The sequence below is a fragment of the Glandiceps talaboti genome, chromosome 15 (genome assembly GCF_964340395.1).
Source record: "Glandiceps talaboti chromosome 15, keGlaTala1.1, whole genome shotgun sequence".
Classification (NCBI taxonomy): Eukaryota; Metazoa; Hemichordata; class Enteropneusta; family Spengelidae; genus Glandiceps; species Glandiceps talaboti.
The window spans coordinates 2,607,975-2,634,674 of NC_135563.1; the positions used below are offsets into that span (position 1 = coordinate 2,607,975).

Below are 26,700 nucleotides of genomic sequence, written 5' to 3' on the forward strand. Positions count from 1 at the left end.
AAAATTAACGTAATTGCCGTGTAAACATTTAGGGGATATACACGTAAAAGAGGACAGCCTGAGACTTCCGTTTAGGGCAACAAAGACCACCCACGTGTTGCCGGAAAAATACGATTCTTTACAGTCAGGATCATTATAAAAACTGACTGAAGTGGATGTCATTTAATTTTTTGTCAAGAAATGACCCGAAATCATCAATAAAACTATGCATACCCTTTTCCCGGCATTCTGTTCTTCCCGAACTAACAAAGATGACATCATTAAATTGCGCATGCGTACTTCATCGACGAAAGTTAAACATAATACCTTCCCAAAATGGAACCGTACGATGTCATTGCAAACCAGCCGGTCGTGATCGACAATGTAAGTAAATTTGGTACTTATCATCAAGGTTTGTCGATAGGACCAAGAAAAAAAATCACACATCTTTGGTGATAATCACTGAATAGCAATTTTAAAAATATATAGAATTCAATTTGTAAATGATACCCAGCAGACACGATAACACGCAGTCGATGCCGCGCCTGACGTGGGTGTTTCCATAGAAATTTTCGATTTAGAAAAGTGTAATATGAAAGCATTACAACTGTATATATATATGTAAATTGAACATGGTTTCCTGTTAAAGTACTGAAATATAATGCACACTCAAAGACGGTCTTTTAATAAGCGAAACATATAACGTATCAGGCAAAGACAAGATTCAAATTGTGTTGACATTAGACGTAGAAATCCCTAACCCTAATTTAAATCATTTTGATAATGTGATATCACGTTATATCATTTTTTTTTATACTTTTCACTCTCTTAAATATAACATTGCTGTGTAAAGTAGTTTTTAATACTTTATTACCCCTAACATGATAAAGATGCATCATAAAAACGACTATGTACAGTGTGCATGTCATCAAGAACTAATTTTATTTGTTTTGTAAATTGTAGGGATCTGGAGTGATTAAAGCTGGTTTTGCTGGTGATCAAATACCCAAATATCACTTCTCAAATTAGTAAGTACAGTGGTAGTAATCAAAGCTGGTTTTGCTGGGGATCAAATACCCAAATATCACTTCTCAAATTAGTAAGTACATTGGTAGTAATCAAAGCTGGTTTTGCTGGGGATCAAATACCCAAATATCACTTCTCAAATTAGTAAGTACATTGGTAGTAATCAAAGCTGGTTTTGCTGGTGATCAAATACCAAATATCACTTCTCAAATTAGTAAGTACAGTGGTAGTAATCACAGCTGGTTTTGCTAGGGATCAAATACCCAAATATCACTTCTCAAATTAGTAAGTACATTGGTAGTAATCAAAGCTGGTTTTGCTGGTGATCAAATACCCAAATATCACTTCTCAAATTAGTAAGTACAGTGGTAGTAATCAAAGCTGGTTTTGCTGGTGATCAAATACCCAAATATCACTTCTCAAATTAGTAAGTACATTGGTAGTAATCAAAGCTGGTTTTGCTGGTGATCAAATACCCAAATATAACTTCTCAAATTAGTAAGTACAGTGGTAGTAATCACAGCTGGTTTTGCTGGTGATCAAATACCCAAATATCACTTCTCAAATTAGTAAGTACATTGGTAGTAATCAAAGCTGGTTTTGCTGGGGATCAAATACCCAAATATCACTTCTCAAATTAGTAAGTACAGTGGTAGTAATCAAAGCTGGTTTTGCTGGGGATCAAATACCCAAATATCACTTCTCAAATTAGTAAGTACATTGGTAGTAATCAAAGCTGGTTTTGCTGGGGATCAAATACCCAAATATCACTTCTCAAATTAGTAAGTACATTGGTAGTAATCAAAGCTGGTTTTGCTGGTGATCAAATACCCAAATATCACTTCTCAAATTAGTAAGTACAGTGGTAGTAATCAAAGCTGGTTTTGCTGGGGATCAAATACCCAAATATCACTTCTCAAATTAGTAAGTACAGTGGTAGTAATCAAAGCTGGTTTTGCTGGGGATCAAATACCCAAATATCACTTCTCAAATTAGTAAGTACATTGGTAGTAATCAAAGCTGGTTTTGCTGGGGATCAAATACCCAAATATCACTTCTCAAATTAGTAAGTACATTGGTAGTAATCAAAGCTGGTTTTGCTGGGGATCAAATACCCAAATATCACTTCTCAAATTAGTAAGTACATTGGTAGTAATCAAAGCTGGTTTTGCTGGTGATCAAATACCCAAATATCACTTCTCAAATTAGTAAGTACAGTGGTAGTAATCAAAGCTGGTTTTGCTGGGGATCAAATACCCAAATATCACTTCTCAAATTAGTAAGTACATTGGTAGTAATCAAAGCTGGTTTTGCTGGGGATCAAATACCCAAATATCACTTCTCAAATTAGTAAGTACAGTGCCAGTGGTAGTAATCAAAGTGCATACAGAAGCTGATTGCATCTAAACACATATTTCTGTTGCTTCTCAAAGTATAAATATTGACATTGAAGTGAACAAAAAACCGATGTTTTGTCTACCTATGACATTGTTTTGTCCTTGTAATTGATTGTAAATAACCAGGCTGTAAAGACCTGTTGTTGCTTCCAAGATGCATAGTTTCTGTGTCCATATTTTCTGTATGTGCAAAAGGGTTTGCACATTCTGCTCAGGGGATAGTTGTCACCTGACCATATCCTGGGATTATCTGTAAAAATCCTTCTCTGCCATTGATGGTGTTTAGTCTTTGTTCTATAAAAATCACTCACAATTAAAGAGATCAACATGTCTTTACATCGTGTCATCATCAGTCAATCAGCAAATTTATAAAGTGCCAGTTTCCACAACAATGTAGAGTTCTGAGACGCTGAATGTTCAGAGAATAGATAGGTTCTTTTTGAAGGCATTAGCTGTTGGTTTTTGTCGTACATCGAATGGTGTAGTGCATTCCATAGACGGGGTGCAGCATGTTAGAACGCACAACCACCATTATAACAATAGTTAGTAATGTTTGTACTTGGATCCAGCAGTAAACATTTGGCAGATGGTCAGAGTGTTCTGAGAGTTGGCTTCATGTGAATTTGGTGAAAATGATGAAAACAATAAAAATGTTATTTCAGACATAAGAGAGACAAAATAATCCTTACAAAAGTTGACATGTCTTTCCATCATTTCATCTCAGTCAATCATTGAATTTATAAAGTGCCAGTTTCCACTACGATGTAGAGTTCAGAGACGCTGTATAATTAGAATGATAAGTGACAGCATCTCACACAATGCGTCTTGGAACTGGTAAATCAACTATTTGGTAATGAATGTTTTTTATGGTTACATTTATGTGTCATTGCAGTGGATTTGATTTGATGTTGATTTATATCATGTATTGTTTGCAATTTACAACAGCCAGATTATATGATATCTTTTGATTACATTGGAAAACAAGTCTGATAAAACATGTTTATTCAGCATTCACAACAGGAGACTAATTGTTTTCATTGTGTACAGTGAATAATGTGATATTATGCTCTAAGAAGATGAAAAATTGTTTTATTTATTTATTTATTTATTTTTTAACATAGATGTTATGAATTTAGTGTTGACAGTTTTTCGTCCCTTGATGTTTTGTGTACTTATTTGCAGTGTTGGCAGACCTAAACATATCCGTGTTATGGCAGGTGCTCTTGAGGGTGATATCTTCATTGGACCCAAAGCAGAGGAACACAGAGGATTACTAAGTATTAAACATCCAATGGAGGTAAGTTGATCCTGGTTATCATGTATTGTAAGTTTATCAAACTCTCTTTTCACCTTTGACAATTTTGTAATTGTATGGAATAATTGAAATGGGTATTATGTTGTCTTTATGCATTTAAGAATTACCACGGGCAAAATATTCAAATATTCCAAAATTTCTTTGAATATACTATTATGTACTGCTAATCTGAATCCCAGACATAATTATCAAAGAGAACTGACACTCTTGTAAAACACGGATGTCGAGTAAAAATTCATTCTACGTCCTGGCTCCAACAATTTTGTTGGCTTTCACTCACTGAGTAGAACAGTGGCGTTGTAAAGTTGTCGGCCAAAGATCACTTAAACAAACCAGAACTGACGTCACAACATAGCCAGCCTTTCTGAATATGTTGCATTCACTGAGAATACGTACTAGGTATATGGCCAAGTCATGTGTACAGCTTCAAAAATAAAATCATCTCTGTTTCTTGCAATGAAAGCAAACTAAAAGGCCAAATCCCGAGTGACTGATACTGCTGAACAAACACAAATAGTACCAGTGTTGGAAAGCAGGAGAAAGTTTTATATTTCTAATAAAATTACTAATGTTTGTCTTCATAGGTAGAAATAACCACACAGAACAATAACTACTTAATATTTTCACCAAAGTTTATTGTATCACTATCAGTAAAACAACAATATGTAAATAGGGTAAAAAGTGAATGGGGAATCAATTGATATATTTTTTTGTAACTGAGATATTTAGCATTGATGTCAGGGAACCACGTTCTTATCATTCTGACAGCATAGCCAGATATCACACATGGCTAAATGCAAGTAATTCACCTCGGTGAATCCAAAGTATAAATGCCTGTATGCCATCATACAATTTATGTGTCTAAAATCAATATTGAAAACAATTTGTATAAGGTAAAAAGAGTGAAAAGATCATCCCAATACATATATCCATTGCAATGAAATCAGTGATAGCATGTCCTTGATTCCAAACTGTTCTTGAACTTTGAGGTAAACATTTGACACTTTCTGTTTGGCCAGCAATCACATCCATTTCATGGCAACATCTACATTCTTAGTTTTAGTTCACTTTGCAATGAGTACACCTGCAGTGACCACTTCAATACATGCATCATGTTGTACCGATCAGTCGTGAATGATTGCGAATTGTCACCAGGTCACTTGCTCAAATTGATTGTCAGAGATTCACTCTCTAAATCCCAATCTGTTGAATTGTCATCCAGATAGTGTGATATTCAGGTTCAAAAGTTGTTAATCTGCCATTGTGACCTGTTACTTCCCTTACTAACAACATAAAGATTTGACCATCCCTATACATGTATGTATAAACACTGGGGTCACTCAGAAAGGATTATGACATCACTTTCAGTTTGAGTGGTCTTTTGCCGACAACTTTAAAACACCACTGTGCTTGTAATAGTGAGTGAAAGTGATCAATATTGTTAGAAATGAAACAATTTTAGCCTAAATTTGTATTCTATGGCTGTGTTTTACAACAGTATCAGTTCACTTTAAATTATATCTTAATCACGGCTGATCATTCTGTGTCTGGAAAATCATGTCAGAGATCTATTGTTCCCATTAAGAAAACACCAAATCATCTCCAATATTGTTAAGGCATAACCACAGTGTGCACTAAATACTTAAGGTCTTTATTGTCAAGGAATCGGAATAATAACTGCCTTTGACTCATATGGTAAATATTATACATTGTAATTTGTAAATGTACAGATCAAAAGTTGATATTTTTATGCATGTGATATTTACATTTATTTATGATTTGATCCTAAATTCTGTACAAACATGTATTTCGCACAGCATGGTGTAATCATTGTATGATTTGATCCTAAATTCTGTACAAACATGTATTTCTCACAGCATGGTGTAATCAAAGATTGGAATGATATGGAGAGAATTTGGCAATACATCTATTCCAAAGACCAACTTCAAACATTTTCAGAAGAGGTAAGAAGACAAAGCATTGGTTGTTTGCTATGTCATATGTGCTACAGAGCTATTAACTACATTCTACATGTATTCTGTTATCTTTGACAATATTGAAGTAAAGCACTGTCTCTATGTGCTACACTCCGTAGGATTCATATCAAGTGTAAAAGTATACTTTTTCAATTGGTTTATTTACAAGCTAAGCATGTGACCTTTCTAATGTGGTCAATTAGCAAATGAAACAGTATACTTTTACACTTGATATAGATGCTGTAAATGATTCTGGTAAATACAGAAAACACTTTTCTTTGGTGTAATGGGTTGTAGTTTGGAGCAGTTATCGAAACGAAATACTGTATACCTTACAGGTGTTGGCTAAAATGAACCATTATTCAAAATTATACACAGGATTGTGTCTGTGTGTTGTTTGCATGTGTGTATTATCTGTATGTGTGGAATGAATATATTTGTGTGTGTGTGTGTGTGTGTGTGTGTGCGTGCGTGCGCGTGTGTGTGTGTGTGCGCGCGTGTGTGTGTGTGTGTGTGTGTGTGTGTGTGTGTGTGTGTGTGTGTGGATGAATACCTCACTGGAGAGAACAGTGCTCAATTCAATATTAGTAGTAGAGTATTGTAGACTTAGTCCAAGGAATTGACATTTCTATTTCTAATTATATTCATTGTATTTTACAGCATCCAGTCCTACTTACAGAGGCTCCTCTTAATCCCAAGAAAAACAGAGAGAAAGCAGCTGAAGTATTCTTTGAAACTTTTAATGTACCAGCCTTATTTATATCCATGCAAGCTGTGCTTAGTCTGTGAGTAGAAATCAATGAACCAGCCTTATTTATATCCATGCAAGCTATGCTTAGTCTATGAGTAGAAATCAATTGTGTTTCACCTCCATCATGTCCCACAAATGTCAAAAAAATCTACAAACCCAAATTTGCAAATAAAACAACTTTTAAAGTGAATTCTATATGTTAATAAATTCACATTACTTCTCTCATACTAAGTTCACATGTGTTTAAAGTGTAGGAAAGCACATGATGTACTATGGTATCGTATTCTATACATGTTTCTCGGCCTGGGTGATTCTGTAATGGACTGTTGGTTGACAGGGAAATACTGAACAGTTCTACAGTGATGTGAAAGCGAGCATGCAACTATGGTCTGCTAGGTGTGCATCAAAACACTACCTAAGCATGCAACAAAACCCTGTTATGTGTGCAACAAAACCCTTTACCTATGTAGTCCCAAGCCTGAATGGATATCTACATAATTATGTGATGTATCTTTGTTTAGTGTTGTATGAAAACTCATTGTGAGGAACTCCTAGTGTGAATAAAAACAATAAGTAGAGGATATAATTAACCTAATGAAGCCCTACTTCACTTGACATGTGTTCTGCCATTTTTGGCATTTCTTGTAAAGGTTTATGGCGAAACCTCTGATGATGACATCACATTTACCAGTGTCTTTGTCTTAACACTCCTGCAAAGGTTTATGGGAAAACTGCTGATGATGACATCACATTTACCACAGTGTTTTTGTCTTAACAAACAAACAAAGTGTCAAGACTGAACACATGTCAAGTGCAGTAGGGCTTTCTTAAAAGATTCCAAAGCTGACTAAGTTACCAAGGTGCTATTTTACAACCAAAATTACATGCAAGTTGATAGCAGTAATCAATACAATAATAAATATGACTAGTTTTACCCTTTAAATTATGGTCTATGTTGTACCAATTCATGTTATTACTTTTCTAAATAATGTGTAATGAACTTTTTACAGTTATGCCACTGGTCGTACTACAGGAGTAGTACTTGACTCTGGTGATGGTGTTACCCATGCTGTACCTATTTATGAAGGTTTTGCATTGCCACACTCTATCATGAGAGTAGACATTGCCGGCAGAGATGTTACACGATACTTAAAACTTCTTCTAAGAAAAGAAGGTTATAATTTCCACACATCAGCAGAGCAAGAAATTGTCAGAACTATTAAGGAGGTAATGTTGTGTAATTATGCTAGTTAGGCCAAAAAAAAAGGGGGAATTGGTTCTGGTCAGCCCTTGCATCACTTAAATACCCTACATTTATCTTGAATTAATGATTTATATACATGTTTCAAAAAAATATACCTCTGTATAAATTACGGGTACACTGTTTTTATCTGACTTGAAAATACTAAGTGACAGAAGTGTTCATGTTATTTGTCATATTTAGCACAACTGAACTGAGGTTCACCATGCTATAGGCATCACATTGTGTGTGTGTGTGTGTGTGTGTGTGTGTGTGTGTGTATGTGTGTCTGCATGTGTGTGTGTGTGTGTGTGTGTGTGTGTGTGTGTGTGTGTGTGTGTGTGTGTGTGAACACCTTAGAGTGAAAAACCGCTGGATCGATTGATTTCAAATTTTGAACAATTAGTCAAATGAAAGTGATCCAATCAGTGGTTTTCAATTTACGTCCAAAAGAGTGATTTTTCTGTCAAAATAGTCGTTCCTTTACGATGGAATTCCATAAGGTATGATTATATAATTTTACATAATCACTTGGCTAAAGTCCATGGGATGTTCCATTATTTTTTCCTGTAGGGGTGTTTTCATGTTTGAGGTGTGTTTCCCTCACTGCATGTGTATGTCAGCATTGGATATCAGTTGTATACATTGTCATTGACAGTAGTTTTGTGTGACAAGGCTTGTTGTAGCCTAGGTTTATTGATAATCCCATCAACACTACAAAGAAAATATTACAATTAATATTTTTGTGAAAGTGATTATTACCATACAGAAAATACAACTTTTATTATAAAAAGCTTGAAACTTATGAGTGTAAATTTATTGTTTTTGTAGAGAGCATGTTATTTAGCCCTTAACCCACAAAAAGAGGAAACCACAGAAGTTGAAAAGACACCTTACACACTGCCAGACGGAAGTACATTAGAGGTAAGAATAACACATTATCTACTACTATCAGGGTGAAATGTGAATTATGAATCAATTGCAGACACTAAACTTGATTCATGTTTAGTGGAAATGAACATAACAGTGAAGAAAATCAAGTATTAGTACCAGTCATAAAAGTTCATATAAATCTGTACTGTGCAATCAACAGTTCTAACAATGCCAGATGACAATTGTAATGTCATATAAATCTGTACTATGCAATCAACAGTTCTAACAATGCCAGATGACAATTGTAATGTCATATAAATCTGTACTGTGCAATCAACAGTTCTAACAATGCCAGAAGACAATTGTAATGTCATATAAATCTGTACTGTGCAATCAACAGTTCTAACAATGCCAGATGACAATTGTAATGTCATATAAATCTGTACTGTGCAATCAACAGTTCTAACAATGCCAGATGACAATTGTAATGTCATATAAATCTGTACTGTGCAATCAACAGTTCTAACAATGCCAGATGACAATTGTAATGTCATATAAATCTGTACTGTGCAATCAACAGTTCTAACAATGCCAGATGACAATTGTAATGTCATATAAATCTGTACTGTGCAATCAACAGTTCTAACAATGCCAGATGACAATTGTAATGTCATATAAATCTGTACTGTGCTATCAACAGTTCTAACAATGCCAGAAGACAATTGTAATGTCATATAAATCTGTACTGTGCAATCAACAGTTCTAACAATGCCAGATGACAATTGTAATGTCATATAAATCTGTACTGTGCAATCAACAGTTCTAACAATGCCAGATGACAATTGTAATGTCATATAAATCTGTACTATGCAATCAACAGTTCTAACAATGCCAGATGACAATTGTAATGTCATATAAATCTGTACTGTGCAATCAACAGTTCTAACAATGCCAGAAGACAATTGTAATGTCATATAAATCTGTACTGTGCAATCAACAGTTCTAACAATGCCAGATGACAATTGTAATGTCATATAAATCTGTACTATGCAATCAACAGTTCTAACAATGCCAGATGACAATTGTAATGTCATATAAATCTGTACTATGCAATCAACAGTTCTAACAATGCCAGATGACAATTGTAATGTCATATAAATCTGTACTATGCTATCAACAGTTCTAACAATGCCAGATGACAATTGTAATAATGTCATATAAATCTGTACTGTACAATCAACAGTTCTAACAATGCCAGAAGACAATTGTAATGTCATATAAATCTGTACTGTACAATCAACTGTTCTAACAATGCCAGAAGACAATTGTAATGTCATATAAATCTGTACTGTGCTATCAACAGTTCTAACAATGCCAGATGACAATTGTAATGTCATATAAATCTGTACTGTACAATCAACTGTTCTAACAATGCCAGAAGACAATTGTAATGTCATATAAATCTGTACTGTGCTATCAACAGTTCTAACAATGCCAGATGACAATTGTAATGTCATATAAATCTGTACTGTGCAATCAACAGTTCTAACAATGCCAGAAGACAATTGTAATGTCATATAAATCTGTACTGTGCAATCAACAGTTCTAACAATGCCAGAAGACAATTGTAATGTCATATAAATCTGTACTGTACAATCAACAGTTCTAACAATGCCAGAAGACAATTGTAATGTCATATAAATCTGTACTGTGCAATCAACAGTTCTAACAATGCCAGAAGACAATTGTAATGTCATATAAATCTGTACTGTGCAATCAACAGTTCTAACAATGCCAGATGACAATTGTAATGTCATATAAATCTGTACTATGCAATCAACAGTTCTAACAATGCCAGATGACAATTGTAATGTCATATAAATCTGTACTATGCTATCAACAGTTCTAACAATGCCAGAAGACAATTGTAATGTCATATAAATCTGTACTGTGCTATCAACAGTTCTAACAATGCCAGATGACAATTGTAATGTCATATAAATCTGTACTCTGCTATCAACAGTTCTAACAATGCCAGAAGACAATTGTAATGTCATATAAATCTGTACTATGCAATCAACAGTTCTAACAATGCCAGATGACAATTGTAATGTCATATAAATCTGTACTGTACAATCAACAGTTCTAACAATGCCAGAAGACAATTGTAATGTCATATAAATCTGTTTGTGCCACTTTAATAAGTCAATAATCCTTCAGATTTAGTCTTGTCAAAGTCAAATATTATGCATGCTGTTAAAGATATGTTTTAGAGTTGTGAATCCTATATTTTGGTAAATTTACTAGGTTGGACCAGCTAGATTCCGTGCTCCAGAACTCCTGTTCAGACCAGACCTTATAGGTGAAGAATGTGAAGGTCTCCATGAAGTGTTATCATTTGCTATTCAGAAGTCAGACATGGACCTGAGACGTACACTCTTTTCTAATATCGTCTTATCAGGAGGGTCCACACTCTTCAAAGGTTTTGGTGACAGACTACTCAGTGAAGTTAAAAAGCTAGCACCCAAAGATGTCAAAATTAGGGTGAGTGTCTGGTGAAGAACGTGTGTACCCCTGTAATTATTAACTAATGTGAAATCCATGGAATATTTAAAGTTGCTTACAATAGGATTGTAACATTTTTTACTGCATGCTACTTGTTTTGTAACAAAATGACAGCCCAAAATCAAGCAGCGTTTCTGTTTTACCCACCCGTTTAACCCTGGTGCACATACGCATTGTCAAGTCAATGAACACCTTCTATATGGAGACCTGCTTTCTACACAAGTCACTTTGTAGTGAAGTTGGTTACAGAGCATGTCTTTGGAGAGGTAGGTAAAGAACTAGAGGTACTGTGTTCGAGACCCACCAAAGTAAGTTCGATTGATTTTTTACACACACTTTACAAAATGGTGCAGAATTAGGCATGGCAGCACATGGTGTTAGGCAGGGCAGCATGTGTTGGTTGCATTGTAACAGTGACAAGGTGGGGACAGTGCCATAGAAATGATTAACAAGCTGTGGACTGTTTCTTTCATGAGTTTAATGTGTTAGCGGACAGTTCCTGTCATGGATTAAAGTATGCAGACACTTTCTTTGTGTAAAAGTGTTGCATTAACTGAAAAAGAGTCCACTAAATGAAATAGAGAGCACAGTTGAAACAATGGGGAAGGGTCAGAGAGGAGTATAACTAATGTTGTATGATCTGTTTAAATTAGGAATGCTTTGTATTGTTATAGGATGCCCTTACTTAATTCCATGATTCACATAGTAACACCTTAAAAATTATGGGTTGGTCGGTTGGTTAAAAAAAAGAGTAAGTATATGTGTACATGTTGGTGATACTTTTATTTCATAATCGTATTTTAACAGAAATAACAATTAAAGTTAGAAGGAAGTTGAGAAGCATGTGTTTTATTAAAGTTCCCTAATTTCAGTAATAAATGATAATTTTTTCTCAGATATGTTAAGGGAGTCACCATCTTGCAATCAGTGATGATGTGATTTTTTCCTAATCTGCCATAGAGGGCATCATTTAAAATTGTTTTTGTCAGATTGCAGGAATAGAGGTTATTAGAAACATAGAATTAAGTGCAGCCACTCTAATGATGGCACCAAGCATATAAACCACTTACATCAAACCAAATCTGTTTATAAATTTGATAACATACATGTATAATTAATGTAAATTTCATTTTTTTCCCTCACAGATATCAGCACCTCAAGAGAGACTTTATTCAACTTGGATTGGGTAAGTAGTCAGTGTGATGTTATCTTGTTCCATGCAAACAAGTATATTAGTAAATTAGCATTTTGGCAAAACTTAGGACTGTTTACCCCTCAGTCTTGAAGTTCACACTCTCTTACAAGGTGGCAGTATTGGCTGTACAAATTGTATCTGCAATTTCTGACCATGGCTAAAAGCATTGTGCCTCCCCTAAGTACCAGTATTCAATGCTTTGATAATTCATCTAATTGACATTATTTGTGAATTTTGAATTCTTTCACTCTGTAATTTCTATACTGATTGTTTATTCAGGTAATCATACGTAGTGTTTACAGAATGTATGAAAACACATAGTAGTTAATTCAAGTGGCACCTGCTGAGGTTATAAACTGTTTAACGTTTATACTCAAGTGACAATACTTGCAATAAAAACTTAAACCATAATGTTGATGTCAGTGCATGCCTTCTATGACATTAAAATTATCTTCTGGCATTGTTGAAACAGTTGATTGCCTAATATGGATTCCTCAACATTTTTTTATAGTACAAAACAATTAAGTCAAATTACCTCATCGGATCGTTTATATGTTATATCTTAATACCAGGTTTGAGTTCAATCATTTGTGAGTGATGGTTAAGTGTGCTTTATAAGTATGTGGTACGAGTGGTTTTTAAATGCGCAGCATAAATCTCAACTCAAAACATATAAACTCAGCCTGTGCCCCTTTAACACTACTCTGTATTTATAAACTCAGCATGTGCCCCTTTAACCTTTTCACCACCAATTGCCCCCTGGGAATGTTTGTTCTCCACCACCCCCCTCACTGACCACCAGGTGAGCGTGAGTGTTATGTAATCAAATTGATATAAAAATACTTGCTCATTTTTAAAAAATGAGGTATCATTTCATTGGAAAATAAATTCTCTACATCACACTTGCAAATACATGCATTCAAATTCAACAAACACAACCGAAATATGAATTAAAGTAATAAAATATGAATAAAACTAACACAAGTCATTTATTTATTGACATATCACAAATAAACAAAATATTTAAATTACAAATAAAATTCAAAATACCAACATTTATGTTCCTACAAAACTTCTCTTTACTGGTTAAATTGTCAAAATTGGCGAAAATTTGGCAGAAAATGACATTTTGAGTCGTAAAAATTTGAACGAAATTAATTAATGGCTCACTAATCCGATTATGACGCAACAGACGGTGCCGCACCGGCAATGAAAGTCTTAAAATATCTAAAGTTGTCACCTTGATACCTTTTGAAAAGTTGGTTTTTGAAAATATAATTCATAATTTAGCAGAACAACAAAAAATTATTACTCAATTCATGCCAGAAATCGGCAAAAAATGACCGTAAGTCAGTAGCATCAGCGCCAAAATCGGATGGGCAAAATGGCTTTATTTGCCGACGCACATACCGACCAACAGATATATGCAGCCTGTAATTTGAACCCACGCCGCGGTAATGTTTTCGTCACATTGAGTACATTGAGTTCACACAGCCATCTCCTTTCATTCATAAATGCCATCAAAGTCAAAATTAAACAGAATTTTTCATGAACAGAGCCGTTATTTACATCGCAAACGATGTTAGGGGGGACAATTTTCGGTGTGGCCATGTTGAAATTTGAATTTTACCGTTAAAAAACGCATTCAAAAATGTGATCGGAAAATCTTCAGATTGTGTGTAATCTACCGCCCACATTGTACCACTAACCAGTATAAATTGAACTTGTATGAGTATTATTCATTATTGAACATTACCACAAAGAAATATGACCAAAATAATTACTTTTGGAGCTAAATACTGGCCCCAAGGCCATAGTATGAGCGAAAGCTACGGGTCAACAAGTTACGCAATTTGCCAACTTTCACTACGGCAACGGTGAATTCCCCGCCGGTAGATCACTCGGCCCTCGTGGTAGTTCTGAAGCCTATGCCGTTCCCACAACTGACCTGATGTATTCAACAATGTTTTTGAGTAAAAATTCAGTTGAAATTTCTCAGGACAGTTGTCAAAATGACATCGTAGGATATGCTACGTGAGCCGTTAATTACTTCCGCGTTGTTGAAATTCGATCTTTCTGGCGAAAAACGCACACAAAAATTACGATCGCTGGTCTTTCCAATCGTGCTAGAAAACCATCCACTAACATGTGTTCAAAATGGCAGACTATATAAACAAGGCTAATACGCATGTGTGGAACTAGTTATGGCAGCAAGTTTTGCAGCAATAGCTGCCGTTAAACGGTTTGAACGTCGTAGTAGTTGAATGACCTTTGGCGTTCCCGTTGTAGAGGGAATCGGTGGGCACCCTAGAGCGTTCCCGCTGTAGCGGGAATCGGTGGTGAAAGGGTTAACACTACTCTGTATTTATAAACTCAACATGTGCCCCTTTAACACTACTCTGTATTTATAAACTCAGCCTGTGCCCCTTTAACACTACTCTGTATTTATAAACTCAGCCTGTGCCCCTTTAACACTACTCTGTATTTATAAACTCAGCCTGTGCCCCTTTAACACTACTCTGTATTTATAAACTCAGCACGTGCCCCTTTAACACTACTCTGTATTTATAAACTCAGCCTGTGCCCCTTTAACACTACTCTGTATTTATAAACTCAGCCTGTGCCCCTTTAACACTACTCTGTATTTATAAACTCAGCCTGTGCCCCTTTAACACTACTCTGTATTTATAAACTCAACATGTGCCCCTTTAACACTACTCTGTATTTATAAACTCAGCCTGTGCCCCTTTAACACTACTCTGTATTTATAAACTCAGCCTGTGCCCCTTTAACACTACTCTGTATTTATATACTCAGCCTGTGCCCCTTTAACACTACTCTGTATTTATAAACTCAGCCTGTGCCCCTTTAACACTACTCTGTATTTATAAACTCAACATGTGCCCCTTTAACACTACTCTGTATTTATAAACTCAGCCTGTGCCCCTTTAACACTACTCTGTATTTATAAACTCAACATGTGCCCCTTTAACACTACTCTGTATTTATAAACTCAGCCTGTGCCCCTTTAACACTACTCTGTATTTATAAACTCAGCATGTGCCCCTTTAACACTACTCTGTATTTATAAACTCAGCCTGTGCCCCTTTAACACTACTCTGTATTTATAAACTCAGCCTGTGCCCCTTTAACACTACTCTGTATTTATAAACTCAGCATGTGCCCCTTTAACACTACTCTGTATTTATAAACTCAGCCTGTGCCCCTTTAACACTACTCTGTATTTATAAACTCAGCCTGTGCCCCTTTAACACTACTCTGTATTTATAAACTCAGCATGTGCCCCTTTAACACTACTCTGTATTTATAAACTCAGCAAGTGCCCCTTTAACACTACTCTGTATTTATAAACTCAGCATGTGCCCCTTTAACACTACTCTGTATTTATAAACTCAGCATGTGCCCCTTTAACACTACTCTGTATTTATAAACTCAGCATGTGCCCCTTTAACACTACTCTGTATTTATAAACTCAGCCTGTGCCCCTTTAACACTACTCTGTATTTATAAACTCAGCCTGTGCCCCTTTAACACTACTCTGTATTTATAAACTCAGCCTGTGCCCCTTTAACACTACTCTGTATTTATAAACTCAGCATGTGCCCCTTTAACACTACTCTGTATTTATAAACTCAGCATGTGCCCCTTTAACACTACTCTGTATTTATAAACTCAGCCTGTGCCCCTTTAACACTACTCTGTATTTATAAACTCAGCCTGTGCCCCTTTAACACTACTCTGTATTTATAAACTCAACCTGTGCCCCTTTAACACTACTCTGTATTTATAAACTCAGCATGTGCCCCTTTAACACTACTCTGTATTTATAAACTCAGCCTGTGCCCCTTTAACACTACTCTGTATTTATAAACTCAGCACGTGCCCTTTAACACTACTCTGTATTTATAAACTCAGCCTGTGCCCCTTTAACACTACTCTGTATTTATAAACTCAGCATGTGCCCCTTTAACACTACTCTGTATTTATAAACTCAGCCTGTGCCCCTTTAACACTACTCTGTATTTATAAACTCAGCATGTGCCCCTTTAACACTACTCTGTATTTATAAACTCAGCCTGTGCCCCTTTAACACTACTCTGTATTTATAAACTCAGCATGTGCCCCTTTAACACTACTCTGTATTTATAAACTCAGTCTGTGCCCCTTTAACACTACTCTGTATTTATATACTAGTAGTCAGCTTTCTAACTTCAGTCATGTTATCCAGGATATATACTGATATTTTTTCTAAAATCTGTTGTTCATTTTCAAAGGTGTTACATAATGTTGGTAACCCTCTGTCAGCTTTAACATTAGCATTTCAAATTATACTGATCTTATTTTGTCTTTCATTGTAGTGGATCCATCTTAGCTTCTCTTGACACGTTTAAGAAGATGTGGGTTTCAAAGAAAGAATATGATGAAGATGGTGCCAAGGCAGTTCACCGTAAAACATTCTAAGAGCATTCAGCATAGAGCATTCCATCTACTTTAAATGTTTACTGACTGCCAAGATGCTGGCTAAGTCAAAGGTCTTGGTTAGGGATAAAAACATTGGTTTCCAACGACAACAGATTGTACAGTTCAAACATAACAAGTGAAACTGTTGATGAAAACATCTTGTGTTTTGCTGTATAGAGTTTGTGCAAAGAAATTATGTTTATTAAGTTTTCTGAAAGAAAAGAATGCCTGGTCTCTTGCAAAGATGTTTTTGTTCCATTCCTCTGAGGGTTATCTTCTCCAAAGAATCAGTTTTAGATAATAAGGCTTAATTAGTTCATTGATCATATTGCATTTGTAAATCAGCCTACCAGTGTATGGCTGACCTTACATATACACATTACTGCTTGACTAAATTTGAATATGCTAATGAATATTTATTTGCATATGCTAATCAGTCAATGGCTGATTTGCACATGGTAATTGATGCAAGGTTGATTTTCCATATGCAGATAAGTACAATGTCTTGGAGGAAAAATAGTGTTTACATTAGTGTTTGCAAACAATTAAAAAGTATGCCATGTAAAATTGGACACAATAATAGGTCTTTCTATTAAACATCCCTGACTAGAATTTGAAGGAATCTTTCGTTTAACAGTTTCTTTGCGATATGTGGTGTCCTTTGGCAAGAGTACTTCCACCATGAATGTAATATACCGATTTCAACATTTACTCCATGTATTCAAAACATAGCATTTCAGAGTTGAACACACAGACATATAGACATAATAAATGAAGCACTCAACTGACCACATCGACTGTGAACTTGACCAATATAATATCTAATCTTACTGCAATCCATCCAACACCTAAACTATGTCTTGTCTACAAGTAGGATTTATCCTTTGACATGGTGTATGTTGAAGTGAACTGTCATGTGGTTCTGTCTACAAATCTGGCTGTCAAACTCTGTAATGCTAAACCTTTATGACAAGGAGTATGTTATATAAAGATGGGGTTCCAAAGTAACCCAAAAAAATACAAATTCAGTCAAAACCCGTGTCAGTTACTTACTTTAAGTGATTTGTTCAGAATGATACAATTGTCTGATTACTTTGCCCTGCATTGAATTAAATATGAATATGATATCTTTACAGTAAAAATATAGTAGAAATTTGGAGAATATTTAGAATATAAGCACATATTTTTTTCTTGTTTTGTGTCACTAATACATACAGTCAAATTTATGGTGCAATTTCCAGGGGGAAAGAGCCAACAACACATTTATAGGAATCATATATGTAAGTTATTTATGTTATGCACATGTTATGCATAACTTAGTGTCTTAATGATGATTTTATTTTGCAATTTTAAATTCTTATTTCCATCAGCTTTAATTATCACTGCAAATTGTGTCTAGATCAACCGATAGGTAGTTGTAATTTTAAAATTGTACTTTGTAAGTAAATGTTCGTAGAACTGAAGCTTGTTTGAGTTTCTTCATTGGGAATACACCGTTTGTGAAACATTTTATTAATTGTCATCTTTTGAGAAGAGGGATATGTTACATTTGGTACCATGCAGACACCCCTTTTCTCAAGAAAATGGACCGATCCATTATTCAAAAACTACTGGATAGTTCCAAGTTTCCAATGAGAGAAGGGATGTATAGGTGAAAGTACACAATATTTTGTTTCTGTCGTCATCTTTATCATTTTCCAGAAATGTTAATTTATAATTTATTTGTATTTTCATCCCAAATTTTTGACATTTCAGCTCAATGTTTTACGTTGTTGTTATTTTCTAAATTGAACTTTGGGCTTTATTTTTGTATAGTTTGCATAAACTCTAAGTTTGTATTTTTGTTGAGTATGATTTTGCAAAATTCTTTTTGTTTCATGAGATGTGCCTTTAATTTCAGAATCACAGTTTGAAAGGAATCTGTTAATATAAATTTTATGGACAATTTTCAATCATGTCAACAAAATTCAGTGTTGAAAGTTCTCCCTGTATATTATGATTTGCATGATGATATTCATATTGTAATGTTTCTTATACAGTGTATGAAGTGGTTCGTTGTCTGAATGGTCATGTTACCATGGTAACCAAATGGACCGAAATGAAAATAAGTGATCTGAAATATGTAGCAAATTAAACTAAATACACAAAACAGCTGACAAACCAATACTAGTGTAATGAGAAGTTTATTAGAATATTGAATTTGATCCCGGTGACATTCTATGAAAGCAATGGGTCAGGCCTATAAAGTACACCCTCTAGTGGTAGAGAAGAGCAGTAGAATCATCTGTTGCCGTTGTCTATTACTTTGTCTTTAATTACGCTTTCAGCGACCAGACTTTGTAAGTTGCTATGCATTTCTACCTTGTAAATTGTGTAGTAATCCATATTGAGAACTTTGAACTTTGACCTCATTATTCACGCCTTTATGTGACAGATGATCATAATACATGTACTTTAAACACATAACTGTTTGACTTTGTTGTAAGATCTGTTCTACCACTACATGTAATTTTGTTGTGAGATCTGTTCTACTACTGCAGGGCATAACAGACAGGACTGATGTAAAGAATGTCGGTAACGTTGAATCTTACAGTCTACAGAAACACTTGGTACACTCAGAGAAACATTGTCAGGTGTGTGTATTGGTTGTCAATAAAGTGCTTCCAATAAATTGATTGTATAGTTTTTGTATTGTTTCCCTTGCTGTATTCCATGTAGTACATGGTCGTAAAAGTGCTAATTTACATAAATTAGCATGTAATTTACATAATGTCTATTTTAGCACATGCAATTAAATATCATATGTAAGGTCAGAAAAAATAAAAATATGCTGGTCAACGGGTAACCTAACCCATCACATTTGGTAAGTAGGTTGATTTCATTTTTTCACAATGCTTGACAAGGAGAAAACAAACCATATATAATGATAGCAAAATATTTCAGGTCGAGTTTAGATAGAACTTATTCAGTCATCTTGATACTATCTCATTCAATTTGTCTGCATAGCTACAGTTAGGAAATGTACAAAGTTACGGTTCAACAAATGGTGTAGTTCCTCTCACCCTCTCTTCTCAAAAAATGTTAAGCCCCGCCAATTGAAACTCAAGCATTACTTTAGCCACTCCTTCTGTCACCTACACTACAGTGGAGATATAAAATTATATGGTACAATGATGCATTGGAAGGAGACAACTCCAAATGTGAAAAAATTAAAATAAGACAGTGTAGGAGGACATTTTTAGAGGCATAAAATATCAAACCATAGACATAATAAAATACCAGAATTGAAACAATTATGCTATGCATTACATATTATCTGGAAGTGTATTTTTTGTTGTGGCAATGCTGAAAGATATTATGCGGATGTGCACATGGTAAATGACTTCTCCTGAAGTTTAATTTGGTTCCAAAAAATCCTGAATGAAGAGCAAAAAATTTCAAGACTTTCAGACTTTTGATGGCCCAATGGTCGTAAACATTGTTTAATTCTTTTTAGTGCACATTGGATATTTAATATCAATTTATGATTGTATGCAACATCAGAGCCAAGTAAACCACTGTATAAGATATTATATTATTTGGAATAGACTCAAATGTATATTGTAACATGTACTATTAAGAAAATATAAAGAAATATCCCTAATTTTGAAAAAAAAATGTGAAGCCCGCATGAGGATATATTGCCCATCACCAGAAAAAAATATATGTGTAGGTTGAACAGCTTTTTTATTTTTTCTGGCCTAATGTCGTATCTTTCAAAGTAGTTGCCGAAAAGATGTCACATTCAAAGTAAAAAAAATGGATGGTGCTTTCTCAAATAAGTAACACAACAAAATAATCATTTTCTTTACCCAACTCCCAAAACTGTTATGGCCTCGTTTATGTCGGAACCCAAGGTGAACTCAGTGAATTCTCCTTGTCATTATCATTATAATGGAAATTGAAGTTTGGATTTTGATGTCGAAGGTACAGCTCTGTTTACAAATTCAGGGCCATTCTTTCCATAGCAAATTGTCGCTTCAAAATGGATTGCGGAATAACGCTAGTGTCAGTGTGCAATGAGATAATTATATCAAACAACATTTCAACCAAAGACAACGTCGAACACAATTATTGAAAGAAATATCTTCAAATAGTGGATCTTAAACTGCGTACCTAGTTTAATAGTTTTTCAGGGCCACCAAATATTCCAAAAAGAGATCTGCCGTTTTATCAGTATGAAATGTTTTAATATAAAGAACAAGATGTAAATGAGATCGACCTTACGTTCAACGACTTTTCCGTCTTTTTTTTTTGAGTTTCACTCGCTGACATTATAATTGCAACTTGCTATCTCCAAATGAAGGAGACTTTCAAGACTACTGTTACTCGCGGAAAATGCACAGTGCATGTGCGCACTTCGTTTGCACTTTCCCGCACAAAGAATTTTTAATTTGCTGCAAAAAGTTACAATTTTGAACTGGACACATTTTTATTCAAAGTTAAGCCAGCGTACAATAGCGATATAAGATACATATTAGCGAGGAGTCAGTGTACAGTCACTTTAGTGAACTATTCATTTAAATCGCATGCTAGGAATCGTCACGTAAATAGCATAGTTTTGAATTTGTCACTATGTTAAAACTGTACCATATGTAGTTGTAAGTGGAGTATCATTTTCTATCCGACATCCACAATATTTTCACCTGAAATTGTTAAAATACCAGTAATTAGACTTTGCTCATATTAATCATTGGCCGATATTATCCCTAAGCAGTACAGAAAGAAGTTCAAATCGTGATCGCCGTTGAGGGCGCTGATTTTTGGATGCAGACCCAAAAATCAATTTTATTTTATTTATCGTGTATATAGCAACAAAATTACGTTTCCTAACAGGTGATGCAATACTGTTTACAGTGTACGATGTTACAAGTAATTTATAGTACCTTATAACAAAACATTTTCAAAAAGCCGTTCCAGTTACAGCTAGCTAGTGCAACTTATTGTGGTTGGTAAAATGGTCGACCTACAATTATGCAATCTTCACAAAGGTGTCATCTACATACATAATTCATTTCTCGGTATACAAACGCAAACTAGATTTTCTGTAGGTTTTGAAACATCCTGAAATACATTTTATGACAACTCCAGTTGTACTTTAATTACAGCCTATATTACAACAATGCAAAGAACGATTATGTTACATATACAAACTTACTGACACTCGTACTCCAGGACAGTTACTTGTAGCCGTTATCTATAGAGATAACATCGATGTTGACAGGAGAAGTGGAACAACATTTAAAGTACCGGATACTGTGATAATACTGACGAACTGTCAATTTGTGATTGTAGGTTGAAGCTAACTTTGAGAATATTTGGAATAGCTTCTTTTTGTAGTGGGCTCTCTCGTTGAAAGCCCCACAACAATTGTCGGCAATGCAAATTCTTTTGGGTGACACTTCTTTTTCTTTACTTTTAAATCATTTGTTGTTGATTGTGAAAAAAATGGTCTATGATTGCAAATGGAAAAAAGTCATTCCATCTTTTAATCTAGCTATCATAAATATCAGAACTGCTAAACAAATTGAGCTACATATTGCAAAAAGAAATGAGCACTACAGTAAATTTATAGACAAATGGTCTGTTTTGACTGTGTGATATCCGCTTACCTCTTTTAAAAGTGGACAAATCGTGTATTTTCATGAGTAACTGGAAAGTTGGCCTGTTTTCTGGGGTAGTTTTGTAACTTTTTGAGTGGACTTGCAAATATATTTTAAAAATATTTTTGAGAACAATCTTTTCAGGTTCATGAGACAGTAAGCTTACATCAAAGAGGTTGTCTTAGTTGAATAGTATCTCTCTCTATTAGGGAGTTGTCATTATGACCGGGGGGAGGGGGTCGGAGAAATTGCTTTGATAATTTTATTTCGACCCCCCCCCCCACCATTTTATGTCATAACGGTATGGCGTTCTACAAACATTACACAAATTGAGGCTGAGTGTTCCATTGATCCACCCATCCACCCATCCATCCATCCATCCATCCATACATACATACATACATACATACATACATACATACATACATACATACATACATACATACATACATACAAAACAAAACTTTTTATTTTGAAATTGAATTTCCTAATAACGTGATGGATGCAGCTTATTTCCAAAGTAGCTATTAAATTTGAAAATTATATTAGGCGATATACATTGAATCGCAGTTTGAGGGAGCCAGGTAGGGGTGGGTACGTCCCTGGACATTTTTCACATTCAAGGACTAAATGAATGTGTTCTGGTGTTATTTTAACTTGTCAAGGTGATAACAATACCCTCTCCTGATCGCAATTGAAATTTTAATTCAGAAAACTAACACTAGAAAAATTCTCAAAGTATAGTTACATGCCATACCATTTACCAGATTTAACTGAATGCCTTCCATATGATAAGGGTATAGTCTTGCAATTTCATGATTTATGCAAGAAATTTAGCTCTATATATATGTGATTTTTTAAGTCCCGATGAAAGTTAGTTGTCAAAATGTTGTTCAAATGCCTGCCTCCTATTCTCAGCACACATGTATGTATGTATGTATGTATGTATGTATGTATGTATGTATGTATGTATGTATGTATGTATGTATGTATGTATGTGTGTATGTGTGTGTGTGTGTGTGTGTGTGTGTGTGTGTGTGTGTGTGTGTGTGTGTGTGTATGTATGTATGTATGTATGTATGTATGTATGGGAAGTTGTCTTGGGCCTAGTTATGCTTGTTTATTTATGTCTTATCAATTAAGAACACCATATTTTCAGCTCGTATCAAGGGATCTTACCTGATCTATATAAACGATTTATTGATGACGGCGTTGGTGCAGCTTCACTCAAACTTGAGGACTTTATGCAATTTATTAACTACATATGTAATTTTAATCCTGCTATTCAGTATACTTATGATATTTCTGAACTAACTATCAATTTCCTTGACATCTCCCTTAGGGTTGATGGTGATGATATAGCTACATCTCTTTATACTAAACCTACTGATTCACATTCATATTTGCAGTATGGTTCATCACATCCTAATAAGTGTAAATATTCCATTCCCTGTTCACAATTACTTCGTTTACGTCGTACTTGTAGTAGTGATTTGGATTTCAGAGAAAGGTCTGCTGAATTTTGCACGTACTTCCATCAACGTGGTTACCCTATGTCGGTTACCAATGCGGCTTTACTTAAAGTATCATCTTTGTCTAGGGAAGCTTGTATCAAATCACATGATCAGAAGAGTAACAACGATCGTCCCATACTAGCTCTTGCATATATACCATCCCTTTTCCACTAGAGTTAAGAACATTATATACAGGCATTTTAATATCTTACGTTCTAATAGGATTACCAATTCATTGTTTCCTGAAGTACCTTTAACAGCTTGGCGTCGTGATACCAATCTTAGAGATATGGTGGTCCATACAGAACAACGTGAATTGGAAGTTAATGCTGGTTCATTTCCATGCGATCGTACTCGATGTGGTACATGTCGTTTCATTATTAATACTATAATAATGTTTTTGGCCCTTAGAACAGTGCCTGTTACGAGTAGATTTACTTGTATTAGCACTAATGTAGTGTATTGCATTACATGTCAGAAATGTGTTTTTTTCTTCCGTAAGGAAGAGATATATTTATGGGTGGAAGTCTGTGTGTCTGTGTGTCTATGTGTCTGTGTCTGTCTGTCTGTCTGTCTGTCTGTCTGTCTGTCTGTCTGTCTGTATGTCTGTGTCATCGTTTTCTCCATAACGGCTAGCTCAATTCAAACGAAATTTTGAGACTAGAATTGGTAACGATCGTGATAATTCAGAGAATGAATCATCCAATCACAATTTAGAGTGGCTTAATAAAATTAAAGTACCCTACGAGGAATTTACTCCTGAACAACAGAAACAGTTGAAAGACTTGTTAGTAAAACATCAAAGTGTATTCAGTAAAAGTGACAATGATCTAGGTTACACTGAGACTATAAAACATCAAATACACACGACTGACGACATCCCAGTTAAATTACCTCATCGTCGTATCCCTCCTCATCTACAACCCGAAGTTAAACATCATTTACAACAATGGTTATTGAATGATGTCATTCGTCATAGTTCTAGTCCGTATGCTTCACAAGCTGTCCTCCTCGTGAGAAAGAAAGATGGTGGTCTACGAATATGTGTTGACTTTCGCGCTTTGAATAAGAAAACACGTCGTGATGCCTATCCACTTCCACGAATAGAGGAGTCTCTCGAAGCTCTGCGGGGAGCTAAGTATTATAGTTCGCTGGACTTAACTCAGGGTTATTTGCAATGTGCAATGGACGAAAATGACGTACATAAGACCGCCTTTAGAGTTGGGGTTGGTGGGCTCTATGAGTTTACACGAATGCCTTTCGGCCTATGTAACGCCGTAGCTAGTTTTCAACGACGTATGGAAGCATGCTTAGGAGATCAAAGTTATGAAACCCTCTTACTATACCTGGATGATATTTTAGTTTTCTCTCGTACATTTGGAGAAATGATAGAAAGATTAGATATGGTTTTTGATCGACTGAAAAAGGAAGGACTAAAGATAAAACCTAGCAAATGTTACTTGTTTAAAAGAGAAGTAAAGTATCTCGGACACTTAGTTTCTGAAAGGGGAATATCTACTGACCCTGAAAAGATATCGGCTATAGTGGAATGGGAACGACCACAGAACGAATCTCAGCTTAGGGGTTTCCTCGGGTTAGCTGGTTATTACCGTAGATTTGTTCCACACTTTGCTCGTATAGCATCGCCATTACATGAATTGTTGAACGGTCCGAGTGGAACGAAAGGAAAGAGAAAGAACAGGAATAAAAGAACGAACGTATCGAACTCTGTGGTCATGTCAGTGACAGAAAGATGGAACGAAGAATGTCAGGCTGCATTTCTTGAACTAAAGAAACGTCTTGTTTCAGCACCAATACTAGGGTATCCTGACTTTACAAAACCGTTCATAGTTGAAACGGATGCCAGTTTTAAGGGACTTGGTGCAGTGTTATCTCAGGATCAAGAAAATGGTAGAGTGGTGATTGCATATGGTAGTCGAAGTCTTAAACCTTCTGAGCGCAATATGGAAAATTACAGTGCCTGAAGTTGGAGTTGTGGGCTGTGGCAGATAAATTTCGAGACTACCTCCTCGGTGCGAAATTTGTAGTCTATACGGATAACAACCCTTTATGCTATTTGGAGACTTCAAAATTAGGAGCTGTAGAAATGCGTTGGGTTTCTCAATTATCACAATTTGACTTCACTATTAAATATAGGTCTGGTCAGCATAATAGGAATGCAGATGCACTTAGTCGCAGATTTGGACTGATGGAAAATCCGCAAGAAACTATCGTCCAATCAGCTAGCATTCAAAATGATATTAGGAACATCTTCATCCAGTACAATCATACCACTTGACTTAAAATTTGCAGTAGAAAATGAAATCATCACAACTAGAATGAATAATATCAATATGCAACCAAAATCTTCATCTACATTACCATCTATTTCTAGGGATGAACTCATTAAGTTACAGAACGAGGATCCTGTAATTGGTCGTGTCATGCATCATTGGCGTCTGGAACGACTACCCACAAAACGGCAGTTAATGGTTGAACCAAAGCCAGTTAGAAAACTACTTCGAAGTTGGTCAAGATTCCAGATAGATGATGGTATACTTTATAGAAAGATCCGTGATTGTGGCGAAGAAATTCTACAAATAGTACTCCCTTTGTCTTTGCAGTCACAAGTATTGAACTCTCTTGATGATCATGCTGGTCATCAAGGTATAGAACGGATACTCTCATTGGTCAAGACACGGTGTTATTGGTCAGGATTCATCAAAGCTGTAGAAAGTTGGTGTA

The 26,700-nt window shown here is 35.3% G+C and overlaps 1 protein-coding gene across 3 annotated transcripts; it reads left to right on the forward strand.

Moving 5' to 3' along the window:
• The first annotated feature begins 258 nt into the window (after positions 1–258).
• Positions 259–19,477, forward strand: LOC144446129 (alpha-centractin). 3 transcript variants are annotated; one of them, XM_078135841.1, is made up of 10 exons: positions 259–363; positions 943–1,007; positions 3,585–3,699; positions 5,595–5,681; positions 6,354–6,478; positions 7,455–7,671; positions 8,516–8,608; positions 10,865–11,101; positions 12,268–12,308; positions 16,697–19,477. In XM_078135841.1, the coding sequence occupies exons 1-10, from the start codon at positions 316–318 to the stop codon at positions 16,797–16,799; spliced, it is 1,131 nt and encodes a 376-aa protein (XP_077991967.1). In that variant the 5' UTR covers positions 259–315; the 3' UTR covers positions 16,800–19,477. The 3 variants fall into 3 exon arrangements, with proteins under 3 accessions (XP_077991967.1, XP_077991968.1, XP_077991969.1); XM_078135842.1 differs by lacking the exons at positions 259–363; positions 943–1,007 and adding an exon at positions 2,174–2,213; XM_078135843.1 differs by lacking the exons at positions 259–363; positions 943–1,007 and adding an exon at positions 2,330–2,355.
• Positions 19,478–26,700: the final 7,223 nt, after the last annotated feature.